The 18,295-nt window shown below is 49.0% G+C and overlaps 1 protein-coding gene across 1 annotated transcript in view; it reads right to left on the bottom strand.

The window, feature by feature from the left end:
• Nucleotides 1-8,933: 8,933 nt before the first annotated feature.
• The window catches only part of GRID2IP (glutamate receptor, ionotropic, delta 2 (Grid2) interacting protein), a 36,611-nt gene continuing 27,249 nt past the window's right edge, over nt 8,934-18,295 (bottom strand). Inside the window, exons 16-22 of the mRNA XM_012731634.1 lie at nt 17,892-18,088; nt 17,133-17,288; nt 16,907-16,993; nt 16,097-16,226; nt 15,891-16,009; nt 15,078-15,242; nt 8,934-14,867 (exon numbers count right to left, since the gene is read on the bottom strand). Coding sequence (XP_012587088.1) covers nt 14,796-14,867; nt 15,078-15,242; nt 15,891-16,009; nt 16,097-16,226; nt 16,907-16,993; nt 17,133-17,288; nt 17,892-18,088 — 926 coding nt within the window. The 3' untranslated portion in view covers nt 8,934-14,795. The remainder of the gene's footprint in view (nt 14,868-15,077; nt 15,243-15,890; nt 16,010-16,096; nt 16,227-16,906; nt 16,994-17,132; nt 17,289-17,891; nt 18,089-18,295) is intronic.

Raw genomic sequence — 18,295 nt, 5'->3', positions numbered from 1 at the left:
CTATGGTTGTTCATTATTTTTGTTATTTTCTCGCCTGGTCCATTATACTCCTGCTATGAGTGAAACCATCCGGTATTTTTCTTTCTCTTTCTGAATGGCCAGACTTTTACACTTCACCTCAGACTATGAAAGTTGTGGCCTTAGGTGACAGGGCTCTCGGTAGCTGAGGCCGATGCAGAATGTGGATGACCAGAACCCAAAGGCCAGGCAACAAGCCCCTTCCTTCCTCTTTCCCTCCCTTTCTCCCTCCCAGACACAGAATGGCCCACATGTCCGTCACTGTGCTGACCGCCTGCCCCCAGGACTATGACACGCTTCTCAAGCTTGAAGCACACTATGAGCATTCAAACTGTCTGGCATATGCCGATCACATGTTCTCAGCATGTAGATAGCATAAGCTTGCTGTGTAGATGTGGTTAGAATGTACATAACATGATGTCAATTACATCAAGAACAAAGAGGAAGCTTTGACACTAACCATAGAGAAAATATGTATAACCTGCTGTTCTGGATTAATTGGAGCTATTTAGGTGTCTATTTACACTGTATGTCCCAGAAACCGTATTAAATGTTTAAATGGAGTCAGGAACCAGAATGAGCACCCTCACATGTTTAAATCAATTACAGGACTCAGCATACCTTGCCTCTCCCACGGGAATTGGTGCTGTTTACCCCTCGAGCAGAACTTAGAGGACAGTCTGCAGAGATTACATTGGGGCTGTTCGTATATTTGGGGACTCCAAGACTGTGAGGTACATGGTTCTCACCAGGAATTCGCTTTTCAATCTGTCCTCTTTCTGCTGTTTGTTTCTGAATTAGCCCATTTTATTATTGGAACAGCTGGTTGGTTTTCTTTATTTTATTTTATTTATATGTGGTTGCCCATACAGGGATCCAGAGAAACTGACCACTCTGTGGGTGGTGGACAACCAGGTGTGGGTGCCCATGGAGCCAAACTGGGCTTGCTGTCTTCTAACTGACCCTGGAGTTTTTAGGGGCATTTCCCCCCTAAATTTGGACCTGATTTCTTTAATGGCTTACTGTTCGCCTAAACCTGTGATTATCTGGAAGGAGTCCTTACTGTGGCACAGAGCTAGCCCTCTAAGGGTTGGGGCTGTCCTGTGGACTTGTATTAGCTTGAGGAAGATTTTGTGAATTTAAGTGACTCTTAACGGAGTGGTGTTGGGCTTCGCTCTGATCCACTAGGAGCAGTTTCTACAGACTGGGGTCCTGCCAGTTGTAAATGTTGCACTCGCCTAATAGTTCTGAGAAAGGGATGCCTATGGCATTGCTCTTGGTTTGCACCTTGACCTGATTTTCTGAGAACAGGTTATTCCATTAAACGCGGTGCATTTGTATACGAGGGCTCAGGTTCACAGTGTTATAAGGACTCAAGTTTGGCCTTGACCCAATTTCCTTCTGGAGATGGAATCACCCATAAAGGAACAGGCTGTTTGGGAAATTCTTGGTAAGTAACTAATAAATAATAATAGATGACAATGGGACTTCTGTTAGCTAAGTGTCCTCAGGATAACTTCAGCAACTTGAAGAGGAGGCTCCTCTTTCAAGAATCTCTGTCAACTTACTGCGTCGGCTTCTAGGAATTTCTACATGCAGATTCCTAAGTAGACCGAGTGAACTAACCATAACTGAGAACTCCAGAGGCCTTTATGGTGAACTTTTGCATCCCCCAGATTGCTTTTCTTAAAACTGAACAACCAAGATTCTAAAACTGAGAATTTAAAGCTTCTTTTGATTGATAATATGGAGGCCCCAAATGTTACCAAGAGTCTTTAAGTGCCTCTTTGCAAACTAAGATTCTAAAATTAACAGACACAAACAGACTATTAAAGGAAAATAAAATGGCTTCTAAAGTTTCTCTCTTCTTGCCCCACCACCTTCTTTGTGTGCCACCTCTGTTACCATCTTCCCCTGTCCCTTCTGTGCCTCTTTCCTCAGCTTTGGACCGGAGACTGCAAAGTATGCTCAGGCCCCACCCCCAGAGGCATCTTTGCCCCCCTCTTCTGGACTCCCTATCTCCTTCCAGAGCCTCAGCCTGACAGTCAACTTTTGCTAAATTAACCATTTTTGCTGAGGCTCCTACTGAACACCTGCCTTTATAAAGTTACACCTTCTGGGCCTCCCTGGTGGTGTAAGGGGTTAAATCTCAGCAGCCACTGCAGCACGAGTTTGATCCTGGGCCAGGGAGCTGACCCACATGGCGCAGCAGACCTCTCCTGTCTCGTCTGTTCTCCTTGGCAGTGTACTTTAATCTGCCTCTTCTGCTCCCCACTCTGTCTCTGGTGAACCCTCGCACCCCCCATACTACTGGTCCACACCCCAGTTCTTGTATGAATAAATAAAATAAATCTTTTTAAAAAATAAAGTTAAGCCTTCTGAGCAGGTAGGCAAACCTCAGATTCCTTATATCCTTTGAACTAAGGTCAAATTGCAAGCCATAGTTAAGGAGTTCCCTGAAGTAATTGATTACCCTCACGATTTGCTGACTAGTTCAATCTGATGAGGCAGTCTGTTTTTTCTGAATTATTTCAATTAATTCTCATGTTTGTTGGTGACAGTCAAACAAATATTGGATGAAACTGACAGATGGGAAAATCCTGGAAAGGATTTAGATAAACAAATCTCAAACTTTTGACAATGAGCTATGAAACTAATAAATTTTACCAAACTATTCATGTAACTTTTCATAAACTTATGGACTAGATTAAAACTCAATTTTGTAGGGCTCTCCCTGGTGGCTAAACAGGTTAAAGCACCACAATATGAACCTCTCTGAAGCCACTGCAGCACGAGTTGGATTCCTGGGCAGGCATCTGACCCACATGGCGCAGCAGACCTCTCCTGACCTGCCCGCTGCTCCCCTCAGCAGTGTACTTCATTGATCTACCTGTTCTGCTCCCCGCTGTCTCTGGTGAATCCTCTTACCCTTCACAGCTCTGGCCTGTACCCCAGTTCTGTAAGCGTAAATAATCTTTTTTTTTTTTTTTAAGATTTATTTATTTGTTCATACAGAACTGGGGTACAGGCCAGAGGCTCAGGGGCGGCGAGAGGCTTCACCAGAGACAGAGTGGGGAGCAGAACAGGCAGATGGACCAAGTACACTGCTGAGGGGAGCAGCGGGCGGGTCAGGAGAGGTCTGCCACGCCGTGTGGTCACCTCCGGGGCAGGCGGGGATCGAACTCATGCGGAAGCGGCTTTAGCTTCTCAGTGCTGTGCTTTAACCCGCTGCGCCACCAGGGAGGGCCAGAATAAATAATCTTTAAAAAAAAATTCAAGCTTGTATACTAAAGTTTACCGAGCCTGTTCATGATTGTTATAATAGACTTCACATTGTTTTCAAGAAAAATTCAGGTCTATCCTTGATGGTAGGTCAATAAGGGTGGCCTTCAATTCTGTTTACTAGTGGACTAATCCGAGACTGTTTTAAGTTTAAGGGGGAAAGTTAGACAGTGAGAAACCATGTCTACTTCAGATCTAGTTGATCTAGGAAATCAGCTCAACTAACCACCTAAGAGACAGATTGCAGAGATCCTTCATCTCCCTCTGCTGAGAGCCAGGAACTGGACCAGGCTGTGGCCGCTGGGATGGTCATAGGGGCACTGCTGAGGCCACACCACAGCAGTGTCTTGCCTGGAGTTGAAGTCTGTCTCCTCCTGAAACTGAGGCCTAGTCTCCTCCTGAAGCTTCTACCAAGCTGAGTCAAACCTCTCAACTGATGCAAGCCTTTCCAGGCAGCCTCTTTCAAACTGACTAAGTTCTTCAAACTGAGTCAAGACTTTTATTTGAAGCCACCTCCACGCCTCCCAAGCAGCTGCTCTCCTATAACCCTCAAACCGAGTCAAGTCTCTGCTTCTATCCCCCTTCAGGGTACTCGCTTTTCAAACCTGATTGGTCCATTTTCTAAACCAGCTGTTTCCAAGACTCAGTTGGTGCTAGTACAAACTTGAACCTAATTGGTGACGCTGGGAACTCAGACCTGATTCGTTTTCAAAATCAGCTGAGATTGAAACCCAAAACCCTGGCACACCGCACCCCCTCAATCCTGCAGAGTCCTGTGGAAGCTGGCCACACAAACCCTGCTGTGCCTGAGTGGTATGGGCCAGGTTCAAGGCCGACCTGCGTGTCCAAAACTCTTGTGTTTTTTTCCCTTTAAACCAAACCTGGCTGTGTTGGGATTGGCCATCAAACCCTGGAGTAGTCCAGACTGATACAGCTCAGCTGGAGTCCCCCGCATCTTCAAAGGACCAGGAACCATGAGGGCTATTGCTACACAACCAGCCCTTCCATAGTTTCAGTCCCCAAACAGAGCTTTCAGGCACGCCAAGGGGCTCCCCCAGCTCTCCCTCTTAATCAGTTGAGAGACACAAATCTCCAGATTGGGAATGAACCTCTTTGTTTTGACACTAGAGCATTGTACTAATGCTTAACTCACAGCTGTAAATTGGAGAGGGATTTTCTCTTTTGAAAAAAGTTGCTGTTCCATGAACTTGTTACAGGGTAGCCCAGAGTGGACTGGGCCGCCTGTCTGTGGGGCCTCACCAGGGCGCTCACAACTCAGTTACACTGCAGGTACACACACAAATGGGTCAATAATGGGTTTATTTACAAAAGGGGAAAGGAATAGGAAACAACCCAGGGAAAGAGAGTGGGATACAACGTAAGTGGAATACCTTACGGCTAGGCTGACTGAACACACAGTCACCTGGTCAGGAGAGCCGTTTCCGAGCCAGAGAGCGCGAGCCTCAATAGTGCCCTATTAATCCCCCAAATGTCCCAGAATTCATTCCTGCTAGCTCTGCCCTTGGGTCCTCGCAGTTCTCTCCCTGGTATTGCTGGGAGTTGTAGTTTCCAATCACTGGAGTAGGGAATAGGGTCCAGAAAGCTGGAGTAGGGGGTGGAGTCCACAAGACTCTGCAGAGTTCCTTTAGGACATCCTTCCCCTTAACAAACTTACTGCCTGTTGTTAGGGCCCATCCTTTTCTCCTGGTTTCTCGACCCCTCATCACTTACTGGGTTAAGACTTATTAGAAAAATATCATGCTGGATATCATTCTCCAAAAGGAAGAAAGAACTCTACAGGTGGACAGTAATTATCAAGATGTCAACCAAATGAATGAATTGAGCCTTGAACATCCTTTATCGGCCATATCTCAGAATGGTGCTTCAGTTGATGCTGAAACCTGATCATCTGTCCCCATTGAGTCAAATATTATCCTGCTTATGGGTGAATTCTCCTATAGATGTTGGCAAAATTCATAATACACCCTCCATCAAGTCTGAAATAGATACTGTAACAACTCTCCCCAGAGTTAATCAATACAATACCCTATTAAGTAGGAAGTCTTCACAGATTTAAAGGAGTGTTTTCCAACTTGCCTTTGGACATGCCAATGGTTAGATTCCCTCTTCCCTTTTGCATATAGAAGGAAGGGCGTGCTCTTGGGGTGTTCGCCCATAGACACTGCCATCTCACTGTCAATATTGGCACAGGAGACCCTGCCTGCTGCTGCTGCTCCTATAGGACCACAGAAGAAATCCCTGTGGATCCTCTCTTCCCCATTTTGGTCCCTCATGCTATAGGAGTTCTGAATTCTCATCACTCAACAGTTTAGTACTCTGCCTTACTGCCTATGAAAACCTTTTGCTACACTATAAGCTTAACTAACAACATTCCTTCTTACTGCAACCAGTGAAGCTCCTTGGGATTGCCTCTCACTGAGATGCAATCTGAACACTTGTGATGATCTGAACACTTGTGATGATCTGAACACTTTTGATGATCTGCAGGAAGCTCCTTTGGGTGAAGATGACATCTCACAGGTCCTGACAACTCACATTTGAAAGGTAAAAATGGTAGATGTTGTGCAGGAAATGCAATAGCAACACCTTTTGTAACTGAAGCCACACCTCTGTCTTTCGCAACTACAGCCCAACAGCTGACTTATATGCACTCTGGAGGGCCTAGTCAAGCACAAAACTGCCAATGTTTACTCATGGTAAATAAGCTTCCAGAATGGCTCATAATTTCAGAATATTGTGGAAACAACATGGCTTCCCTACTTCCAGTGGAGACAATATTCAAAATGCCCCTTACGATCAGGGACTGTTGGAGGCTGTATTTCTACCTGCTGTCTTACCTATTATTAAGACTCCAGGACATTCTGAAGTTTACTCTCTAGAATCTAAAGGAAATCGCCCTGCTGATATTTCCACCAGGCATGCTGTTCCTAAAGAAACCAACAGCAACCAAACCTGAATCATGGCTCAGAGGGACACTTCTCCAATTGATAACTTAGGATAGATCAAAGCAGCCCTACAATTGACCCCAGGAAGAGAAAACCAACATTGGAGATTTAATAACTGTTGGTATGACAAGAAAAATCTCTAGATGGGGTCAAAAATAACCCAATCCTGTGGGGATTACAATTGAGATGAAAAAAAAAAATGTGCAAAATGATGTAAAAATAAACTTTTTAATAAAAAAAAATAACCCAATCCTGCTGAAGACTACCCACTGTCCATGTGTTAAGTCATTGGTCTAGTGAGAAAATTATAGCATTGCTGGGTCAACACAGTGGAGGAACATTAATAGGGCCACAGCCAGTGCCTACCTTACTTGTCCCACCCATCCACAATACAATTCGGGGAGACCTACTCGCATGGCTCCTGAACATTTCAAAGATCTAGTGGGGCCCTCCTTGGTGCTGTAACAGGTTAAAGTGCAGCTTCAGCTTGAGTTCAATCCCCGGCCAGGGAGGTGACCCACATGGCACAGCAGACCTCTCCTATAACACCTGCTGCTCTCCTCAGCAGTGTACTTCATCAGTCTGCCTGTTCTGCTCCCCACTCTGTCTCTGGTGAATCCTCTTACTGCCCTTGCACCTCTGGCATGTACCCCAGTTCTGTATACATAAATAAATACATCTTTGAAAAAATGCTTTAAAAAAAAAAAGGTCTAATGGGTCATTGTTGTTTGGCAACTCGATTTCATACAGTTGCCCACATCTCCTAGAGAAGTGTTTAGTCATGGCTTGTGTGTTTTCTCACTGGACTGAAGCATTCCCTTGTAAATAGGCTACTGCCTCTTGTGTCGCCAAAGTCCTTTTGAAAAAGATGGCACCTGGGCCTCCCTGGTGGTGCAGGGGTTAGAGTTTGATCCCGGGCCAGGGAGCTGACCCACATGGCACAGCAGACCTTTCTGTCTTGCTCACTGCTCCTCTCAGCAGTGTTTCAGTAGCTCTGCCTGTTCTGGTCCCCGCGCCCCAGCAATTCTGACCTACACCCCAGTTCTTGTATGCATAAATAAATAATTAAAAGAAAAAGATGGTACCTACCAGAAAACTTGTCTCAAAACTCACAGTGATCCAGGAACCCATTATGTATTTCACCAATCCCCTATTTTTGGACCTCCTGGTTGTTGGCAAGCACTTACTGGCAAGCAGTTCCATACAAACTGATTTGTACAGTGATGTGTTGGCAATTTCTGCAAAATGTATATACAGAACAAAATGTGTATCCAGAACAGATCTGTGCGGTTCAGCAAAGTACCTGTGGCACTGTCACTAACTCCTTCTTTTCCCATGAATGACAAAGCTTCAGAGCGCATGATCACTTATCTACCTGAGACACAAAGGCATAAAATGACCTAACAGGGCAATACAAAGTTAAACACTGAATTTATCCAAATATTTGGAAAAGACTGTTCTCTTTCCATCTCTTTTTTTAAGTATAGTATATCTTTTGGTATGAGTAGGCTTTGTGAGCTATTATTTTTACCAATAAAATGACAGCGTGTTGGCTCCAATTGACATGATCACACCAGATATTAGTCACTTCTTTTCACTGTTTTCTAGAGTTTGTGAGAGCAAGTTTCAGTTTTAAAAATGCATTACCAAAACTTTCTGTATACATTTCTGTCTGCTGTGTAAGACAGTGAGAAGGAATCGTGCTTCTTTCTGCATCTGAGTTTACTGTGAAAATGTAAATCTCTGAATGGATGAGGTTTTACCTGAGATTTATTTCTATACCATGTACCCTGTTCATGATGTCTTCAGAAAAACTAGGAATTACTTCCTATGTGGGTATAGACATGGATACAAATGTGTGTAGATGCCTCAACACGCACACACACACACTTTTGATAATATGCTGTTCATTGAAGACTTCAGAACAACTTTCTACAGATTCCTTTACTGGTCAGGATCAATTACTGAAAGACCCTTGACAATCTGAGGACAATTTTCTGTTCGTGACATAACTGACACTTAGGAGGATTTAAGTGGGGTGCACTTCGGGTCTTTCTCTGCAGGCCACCCAGCAAGTTTTCACCTCTTCTTTTCCAGAAAGCAGCTGTAGAGAGTCTAGTATGTGCTTTAAATCTTCTCAGGAGAGCCTCATTGATTAGCCTGGCTTAAAGGGGGCCCACACAACATCCAGTAAACTAGCCCAGTGGGGGCAGACACGTTATGGAAGATGTCTGCCAAGTGTCCATTGGGTTTGTCAGGGAGAGCGGCGGTGGGTCGGGCTTTCACACACAACCAAGAGTGCCATTGCCACACCCCATGTGGCAGGGTTCACTCACTTCTGCTGAAAACACCCCAGGTAGCTTCAAGCCTCAGAATTCAGGCCGGAAAGAATGATCATCTTTAGTTCAGACCAAAACTGGCTGAGTCCCTATTTCAGAGCCCAAGACTCACTTTTTTCCAGGATGGCTACTAATATAACTTATATTTCATCAGGAGAAAAACCCAAAAGATGATTAATAGAAGTTTAGCATCAGTATATCCTCCATTGTCCACATTCTTCAGTTCCGAGTGATATCACACACAGACATCAAGACTACAGTTCTGTTGAACATGATTCTTCTTATTCTCTCCTCAAGGATTCAAGAAGTCTCACTTAACACAAGGTCATCTTATGACATCCAATTTTGCATTTTTATTCACTTGTTATAGCATACACATTCTGCCATCGCCTTAAGAATGCCTCAATATTTCAATATTCCAACATGACTGTTCATCTGCTTCACCCATCCCTTCTGTTGGACACAGTATTCCAGCATATTCTTGTTGCTTCTGATTAACTCCATAATGAGCAACCTTGTGCCTCAATGTCTATGCATTTCTGATTAAGTCTCTGGGGTCAATTTCCTAGTAACTGGAGCATCTATTTCACCAAATTGAAGGACACAATCACTTTATCTAATGCTCTAGTCACAATGATTCTAAGGCTGTTACAGTTCAGGCTGGCAGGGAGAGGTCTTCCTTCAAGGGGTCCCCTCCTCAAGGGGTTTCTGGGGCTCCCTGAGGGAGGTAGCCATATGCTGCAACTCTTGTTGCTAGCATCCTGACACCACAGCCCAGATTCTCTGATGCAAACCACCCCCCACCTCAAGTTGTTTGCATTCCCTGAAGCAATTTGCTCCTAACCTACAAGTCCTGCCAACACACCTTCCCATCTACCCATTGGTGGATGTTCCAGTGTACTTTTTCCCTCTTCAGGGTCTTCATTTCTCTCCCTGGAGTTCTTGACCAGATCATCTCAGATTAGTGGGGTGTCCCCAGGATCGAGAGGTGATAACTTCCGTGCACCTTCCCGTCTTGCCTACCCCTGGAGGCTTGACAATGGGGAGTTTTCTGAAACTCCCACACTAAGTCCACTTGGCCCCAAGACACACAATCACTACATGGGAATTCAGTCAAGATATCTTTAGAGAAAACACCACCTTCCATGACACTATCTAGATAACGATGCTGTTAATCTGCACAACTCAACAGACCCTCACCCCTTGGCTCCACGATGAGCTCACAGGTCTCCCCCAGAACACTGAGCGAGTTTGACCTTCCTGGGTCTTAATGTCCCACCTGGGTGAATTTCCCAAAGCAAAGAGCATCTTCAATATAAGGTCAGTAGTGTCTTCTCACCCCGAAACTGAACTGCCAACTAGTCCCAAACATAGTTCACTTGCTAAAATGAATAGCCAATCATATCTCTTGTTGTGGGGTACCCCACTTCACCACAGGGGAGCATGAGCACATCTTCAGGCATGTGTTTGTCTCAGGGATTGCAAACTCACCACTGGGCTCCAGCCTGTGCTCTTTGGCTCATAATTCAGACTCTTAAGCTTTCAACTGACTGCCAGCATTTCATCAGAATCTTTTAAATAAGTCTGCATTTCTACTTTCTACCTTGAGAAGCCTAAAAACTGGGCAACACAGGACTTGCTTTCCCCCATGGAAGGCTATTGCCTGGAGGAGAATGAAGCGGCCCTTGCAGCCAGGGCTCCCACTCCCTCGGCCCTACGCCCACCCCCGTTGTCTCTCCCCTGGTTACCATTCATCCTTGGACTTGTCTTTGCTTTTTTAACTCCTGCACACATTTCATAGATTTGCATCTCATCTGGCTTCTGCTTTTCTTTTGCAACCCTGTTTTAGGACTTCAGAGACACAACACCAAACTGTGAGGAAGCAGTCATTTTCTTGAGTACTTTGGTGCTCAACCGTGGTAGCCCCCAATCTTGATGTTGTTTGGTCTGATTTAATGGGCAATTACTGAGTGCTCACTGTGTGCAAAGGCAAGAAGGAGCTGGATCAGTGGGAAGTCACAGGATTATCAGCAAGCAGCCACCTGGAAGCTGAAGCCAGGGTGTGCGAGAATTTGCCAAAGGAGGGTAAATAAAGTGTTGAGCTGATTAAAGTTCAACTCAGATAAGGTGGACAAGCGCTCTCCATGGCTTCCTGTGGGGTGACAGCATGTTCTGAGGGGCGATGGGAGGAAGGCAGACCGCAGTGTGAGGGTAAGCAGTGAGCTCTGAGAGTTGGGCTCAAAGGGAGGAGTGGGGACACTGGTCTGGCATCTAGGCTGTTTCTGGAGGACTACAGAGGTGTAGGGGGGCAGGGAGAGGCCCAGGAGAGTGACTTGTGGTCAATGAATCGTGGACATGCCTGTGTCTTTTTCCCTGAAGCATCAATCCACTCTAGAGACCTTTGAAGCCTTCTGGAAATCAGACTATGATATCTGAGTGTTATGGTCCTTATTAAGACACCAAGGATGCACGCACAGAAAAGACCATGTGAGAACACACAAGAAGATGCCTTCTGCAAGACAAGCCTCAGGGGAAACGAGGGCTGCCAACACCCAGATCTCAGATTTCCTGCCCCCAGGCAGTGAGAATTCATCCCTGTTGCCTAAGTCACTCAGCCTGCCATTTTCTGCTCTAGTGATCTGAGCAGACTCAAACAGGGAGAGACAGGAGGCGGTGAGAAAAGAAGCCAGGGCTTTATGTTGAAATCCCAGTCTTGGCGTGCTGATACAGGAACAATGAAAAACATGTTAAGCAAGACCAAAAAGATATGTCCACTCAGAGGATGAGCTTTGGATTTAGAGAGACCTAACTTCTTCATCCAGTCATATAACCTTCCTGAGTTCCAGAATTTTATTTGCAAAAAAGAGATAACAAAACCCACCTCTGAGGGTTGATGTGAAAAGTCAAATGAAATGGAATTTGTAATAACAATGGGCCATTGGGACCTAGTAAACATTCACGATTGTTACCAGGAAAAGTGCTGTGTAAGTAGGCTGTTAATTTGTTATTACTGAGAGACAAATACATTTCTGGGGCTTAGTGCTTGCATTCACACCTTGTCATTTGGTGAGGGATGGAGTGTGTATGGAGGAATAGGGCTTTGTCCTGACTCAGGTGTAGAACCACTATGAAATGAAGCTCTAGGAAACCAAACTAAGCAAGGATGACCCGTGTGACGTTGGCACCCAACATCGTGCATGGCACGTAGTAGGCAGATGAAAAGTACTGGTGAATGCATTTATGAATAAAGAAAGCTCACTGAGAATATGAAGACTGAACACGAATAACCATGTGTTGCTGGATATACTGGTCAACCCTCTTAGCATTGCATGTGACACAACCCCACCTAACCAAAAACAATAAAATTTTAAAATATTACAAATGGAGGGTGAGTTTGTCGGCTCAGAGGCTGGCAAGTCCAGGTATCTGCTTCAGGCATGGCTGGATCCAGGGACAACGAGCTCTGTGGAGTGATCCCTCTTCTCACCCGTATTGACTTTATACCAGGCAGTACTTCCCACACGACTGTTCTGGAAGTTCCCTCTAGGCATCTACCCATGAGATACTCAGAAATTCACCCAGAAGACAGGGAGCCTTCCTTTCCTAACAGTTCTGAATCCTGATTTTATTCTCTGCCACCCAGCTGGAGATAGGAGACCATCCCTATTCAGCAGAGTCTGAATAAGAGCCTGCTCCAGAGTCTGGTAGTAGGGGAGGAAAAATTTCCAAGGGAAAGACAGAGCTTTCCCTGCTGCCCCTTGGAAGAAGTGTGTCTGGAGGTCAGGCCACTCCCAGAGTGATGGGGTAGGAGAGCGAGGAGCATGCCACCTGAATGGCACATGGGGATGGGAAACAGAGTTGTGGGAGATCCAGGCAGAACCAGGGTCACTGAGATCTTAAAGAGCCTGGGGTCTGCACCAGGTTGCTGGCCAAGGGAGCATATTGTAGATTGGTTGCAAAACAGCCCTATTTCTCCACCCTCCCCTGAATCCACAGCCTCTGTAATATATTGTACCACATCTCTCATCAAGACTGGAGCCTGTTTCCCCACCCTCAGACTTTGGGCTGGGCTGCCTGGTCGCTTGCTTTGACAACAGAATGTGGCAGATGAGCGGGTATGCCAGTTCTGAGCTCAGGCTCCTGTGCCTGAGCATCTTCTGTACCTCTGCTTGTACCTCGAATCCCTGCCACCTCCCACCCCCATACCCCCACCATGTGAACATTCTGGCCATGAGGCTGGCAGATGAGAGGCCACAGGAAGCCACGGTCCCAGTCATGGGAGAGCACTCTGTGTGATCAGCAAAGCTGCCTGGAGCCTCCCAGACAACTGTGAAAACACAAGTGAGTCTACTAGGTCCAACTCGGTCAGAACTGCCCAGGAGACCCAACAATTCAAGGAGCACTAAGTGGCTGCCATTTTAAGCCACTGAGTTTTGGGACAGTTTATGACAAAGCATGGAATGGCCAACAGAAAACCAACACAAGGCCTTTTAGGGAGAAAACCTAGCTAGTGCTTGACTTGCCAGCCTGTGCCTACTGGCATGAAACTGGACAGAACATATTCTTCTAATTTGCTGGAAAACACCAAGTGGGCTCCCTGGGGCTGGGGAGTTGCTCCGACTCATAGCCTGGGGGAGTCTATAACTTATATGGATCTCACATGGGGATTTATTTTAACAGAACTTCTATAATATTTTTCAAAGACACAGGCTTTGGGAACTTATGGAAATGATCCAGCTTGGGTTGCTAAAGGCCTTGAATGTCACTAGCCCCCACCCCTGGAATTGTACATTTTGGCTCAGCCTTTTTGTGAGCTGGTGACCAATGGGGAACAAAGAAAGGACACGCAAGGCCTCAACGCAGGGAGACTGAGAACTAACTGGGCCCCAAATCCTGCCCAGGACCTACATAAGTCATGAGATCCCAATAGGAGAAAAAGAGTCTCAGAGATAGGTTTATAGCCCATCTTTTCTGGAAAAAAAGTTAAGGGAAGAGGTAGCGGAAAGTTGCTTGAAGCAGGATTTGCCATTTGCAGCACAGAAGGATGAAACCAGCTAACAAATCCTCCCTGCCAACAGCCCCCTGCTGCTGGTATCCAGGGACCCCCTCCTCAACACCAAGGGTTCTAGACACACACATACGATGACCTCTGGGATCTTTAGTAAGTCCTAAACTGTGCCATCTGCCCCAAAGCCTGCTTTGCTCATATGACTGATCCCGGGACATGATACCTACTCTGGGTAGGGGATCAGTCATCAAATCCTGCTCATCTACCACTAAACACCTCTGGATTCTCTCTCCGTCTCTATTTTGAGGGCCCCCACCCCATTCTGATTCCACACTTCAAAATGAGCACTTCTAGCCTGGAATTAAGCTAATTAGGTAGATAAACACCTTGATTCTACAGTCTGACACAGAGGGTCTTCCTAACTCAATACCATTCCCCCCATTCTGGGCTGCAGATAATGTCCAGCTCCCAGACCCAGGCCAGGAGGGCATGCTCCCAGGTTCAGGCAGGACCTCAGGCCTTATAATGTTCTTGGGGCAGGCGTGGTGTGCTCAAAGGTGTGTGTCCTCTCACAGGGTCCGGGTCCACAAGGTCTGTGCTCCGAGAGCACCCTCTGGGCTCAGAAAGGATGGTCAGTGTTCTCCTGCCTGGACAGGTGTGCTCTGCAGATCTGTGCCCAGGGTGGCAGCCACTTCTTAATCCAAGTACTAGAAGTGGTCATAGTCCCCCTTCCCCAACCGAAACCTCCCAAGGGTGCATATACCAGTACTGGACCAGGAGGGGACCTGGAGTGAGGCTGAGCGAGGGTCAGGAGAGTGGCCACAGTTCCTGCTCCCCTGGGGACTCAGCACATCTCCCCCTGCCCATCCCCCAACATTCGGCCCCAGAGAGGGTGGCCCCTTTGAACCCTGTACCTCTGTGGGCAGCTGAGTTGGACAGCTGAGGTAGCTGAAAACTTGGGGGTGACCCAGTCCATACAAGGATGCTCCAGGATTATGAAGGGCAGGCAGTGGGCTGGGAGGGATGGAGTCTAGGTCCCAGCTGGGAGCATTAGCATGAAGGGTTGGGAGTGGGGCCCCCAGGACCTTGGCAGCATTGGGACTGCAGCCTCTCTGGGGTGCAGCCTCCAGCGTCAGTGTCCATCCAGGCGCTCAGACCACAGAGGGTATGTGGCCACTGCCATCACCAGGCCAGGGGCGAAACCATTCCGGAACTGCGAGTGCTCTCGCTGGCCTGCAGGTCGCTGAGTGCTCTCTGGAAGGGTAGCAGCATGAGGGAGGGCTGGCCAGTGGCCCCTGGAGCCCCTCAAACTGGCCTGCTTCCATCCAAAAACCAGGGCAGAGACCTATGATCTCCACCCCAGTGTGTGGGGAGGTCACTCACTAGGACACTTTCCCAACCCCCCTTTTCCCTCTGGCCCCACCTCACCTGAGGGGGTCCCTCGGGCCTCCCACCGTGGCTCACCTCAAACTTGCTCATAAATTCTGCAAAGATGCCAAAGAAGGCCTCGGAGGTGGTGGCTTTGGAATCTTCGCCGAAGAAGGCCAGCGCTTTGCCCAGCTCCTCCATGGCATCCCGCTGCAGCCCGTCGAGCGCCCTCAGCGCTGGCTGTGCTGTCTCCAGAAAGGCCTGATGGGGCTCTGTTAAGGACACTGCCAGCCTGCCAGGTGCCCCAAGTCCCTGGGCAGTGACCCCAGACTCTGTTGCCCCCAGGCCCTGTGTTCAGCTGGATCCAGCCTGGCTGAGAGGCTCTAGCCCTCCCACCACTGTCCTCCAAGTCTGTCAGGAAAGCTGCAGCTTCCAGCACAGCCTCAGACCTTCACTTGCTCTCTTCCCTGGGCTCTGCTCTTCCCACCCACTCCTTCAGGGTAGCCCAGCTACTCGGCCAGCTCTAGGCCTCTACCTTAGCATTTGTCCCTCTCTGCGTGCAGTGGGAAACTTCCCTTCCTGCCTGCTTCGGCTGGCCTGGTCCTGACAGGCCTCTCCTTGTGTCTTGAGACGACTGTCCAAGCTCTACTGTAAAAGGACAGGTGGGGCCAGGCAGTAGCTCTAGAACAATCAAAAGAGCTCATCCTCAGTTACACAGACTTGGCATATGTACTTAGACCTGGCCTATTATGCTAAATGGGTCATTAAGCTAAATCACCCAAGCTAGAACCTCCTCTAGCAACCAAAGCATCCCCTGCCCAGACCCTATGGCACGGGTCTGCAGTGGCCATTGGAACATCAACAGCACCACCCGACCACCAGTGCTGGGTCTGACTGCTCAGAGGATACCGCCATGACCACAGCAAACTTGTCCTCACTGGAAGGGTTCATGCTCTGGCAGGCAGCCTGTATCTCACTGATGGTGCCATGGAGGTCAGCCAGGTCACTGCTCAGGGCCCGCTGGTTCACTGTAGGAGAGGGCACAAAAGTCTTGTGGGGCTGCCCTCCCCGCCAGCACAGCAGTCTCTGCCTCCCTACGTGCCCACCCAGCCTACCTTTGGCAGCCAGGGGCACTGTGGGCAGGTCCTGAGCAAAGCCCAGAAGCTCTGGGAAGTGCTGGCTTAGCGATTTGGCGAGGATGTGCAGGAAGGTGGACTTCCCGTCCACGGTCTTGGTGGAGTTCAGCTGCAAGTGAAGCCAACACAGACCTCTTCAAGGGCCCCGTTAGAGTCCTTATCGCCTGGACCCTGCTTCTTGGCATCGATTCCGGGCCTTCCACATTTGCTGTGAAGCTCTGGGATGCCGCGGCCTCCCACGAGTTTGGGAGTTCCCAGGCCCAGATGCTCGAGGCCCCAGGAAGCAGGCCCACTGCCTGCGCTTCCTGGCTGTTCTGTCCTTGTGAGTTTTTCTCTAGCAACAATAGCCCAAGCATCTCTGACTCCAGGGGGTGAGAAACATCACTCAGATTTTCCCTCTTACACTTTTTGGAGCTGTCAGTGACCCATTTAAGCCTCAGATACTCTCGATCTTTCATAGTACAAATGGGATTTTTCTTTCTCTTCTTTAGGAACAACAAAAGGCAACCTGGAGAAAAGTTCCAGAAACACTGGGGGAGCATGGACATGTGAGCTGTCCTTTCTCTGATGCCATATCTTGAAGGGGTAAGACTGGCATGACAGTGGTGGTAGTGCCGAGCCCTCCACCCCGCATGCACCATGTACAGCCTTTGCTGCCTCACATCTGGGCAGGCAGGCAGCCAGCTCTCCCCACCCCGGCCCCCATCATGCTGCTTCCTCCCCTCCCCTACAGGTGAGGCGATGTCTGGCTGATGCAAGCTAATCAATTACTGTTCACTGGCCCCTCACCTCTGTCAAGAAGTTGATCTTGAAGCCTGTGGTCTTGTTGGTTTTGGGCTGTCCGTCGTTGAGATAGTTGCCCATGGCCAACACAAACTGGAGAGGAAGGTGGGTGAGTGTCCTGTCCAGGCCCTCCGCCTCCCCTAGCCCCTGGTTGCCATGAGGATGGGCCTTCAGGGCTGGAAGCCCCACAGCAGTGGGGCAGGTGGAGTGACCAGGGAAGGGGTGTGCTCACCTCCAGGATCTTGGCAAGTTTCCGGCTGTTCTTGAGCTCCAGGGACGCCTGGCGCAAGCACTCCAGGCTACCTCTGATCTCTTCTGTCTTCTCTGGTAGGGTGGCTCGGAAGTGAAGGCTGCGCAGGCGGGTCTTGTATTCAGGGACCGACAGCATCTAGCGGGAAGACAGAGCCAGCCTGCATCTGCTCTTCAGCCCCATCCCAGGAAGCCCACTGCCCCACTGCAGCCCTGGCAGAGGGAGGGGGTCCTCTGGCTGCCTGGAGTTTCTTACAAAAGAATGAACACTTCAGGGGGTACCCTCATCCCATCTGCCTCGGTCCAGGCGGGAGCAGGTGTCAAAGGTTAAGTAAAACTGTACTCAGGGCCCTCCCTGGTGGCTCAGCGGGTTAAAGCACTGCACCGAGAAGCTTGAGCCACTTCTGCATGAGTTCGATTCCCATCTGCCCTGGAGGAGATCCACATGGCATGGCAGACCTCTCCTGACCCGCCAGCTGCTCCCCTCAGCAGTGTACTTCGTCCATCTGCCTGTTCTGCACTCCACTCTGTCTCTGGTGAATCCTCTCACCCTCCACCTCTCTGGCCTGTACCCCAGTTCTATATGGATAAATAAATAAATCTTTAAAAAAAAAAAACTGTACTCAAAGGCGTGAGCGCGGTGGCGGTGGGACAGCAGAACCCCTCAGCCCCCGGACACAGCGACAGCCCCGATGGAGGCCAGACAGCAGCCCCTGCCCGGGCGGGGGTCACACTGCGGCACCTGCAGGACGAACTGGTCTGGCTCGCTGAGGCGGCCGGGCGCCTCGCGGAAGGCCTGGTAGCGCTGCTCCTCGTCGGCGTCGGGCGCGAAGAGCAGCAGCTGCGCCAGGTGCGCGGGCTCCAGGCGCCGGGGCTCCATGCTCATGAGCACCTGCCGCAGCTCCGCGGGGCTCAGCTTCAGGTGTGCCAGCAGGATGGCTGTGGGCCCGACCGCGGCGTGAGCCGGAAGCGGGGGAGGGCGGGCCTCGAGGAGGAGTCGGGGCGGGGCTGGAGCCCGCGGGTCGGCATGGGCACGGCCCTTCTCGCGACCGACCGAGTGCAAGGAGGACAGGGGTCCTCGAGCAGACAGGCCCAGGAACAAGTGGGACCAGAACCAAGAGGGGGCGGATGCGGGCAGGTGGGAGG

Source organism: Condylura cristata, unplaced genomic scaffold (assembly GCF_000260355.1).
Source record: "Condylura cristata isolate star-nosed mole 26May11 unplaced genomic scaffold, ConCri1.0 scaffold00032, whole genome shotgun sequence".
NCBI classification, from domain to species: Eukaryota; Metazoa; Chordata; class Mammalia; order Eulipotyphla; family Talpidae; genus Condylura; species Condylura cristata.
The sequence above is the reverse complement of the archived record's forward strand: the minus strand, read 5'-3'. Positions and strand labels throughout refer to the sequence as shown.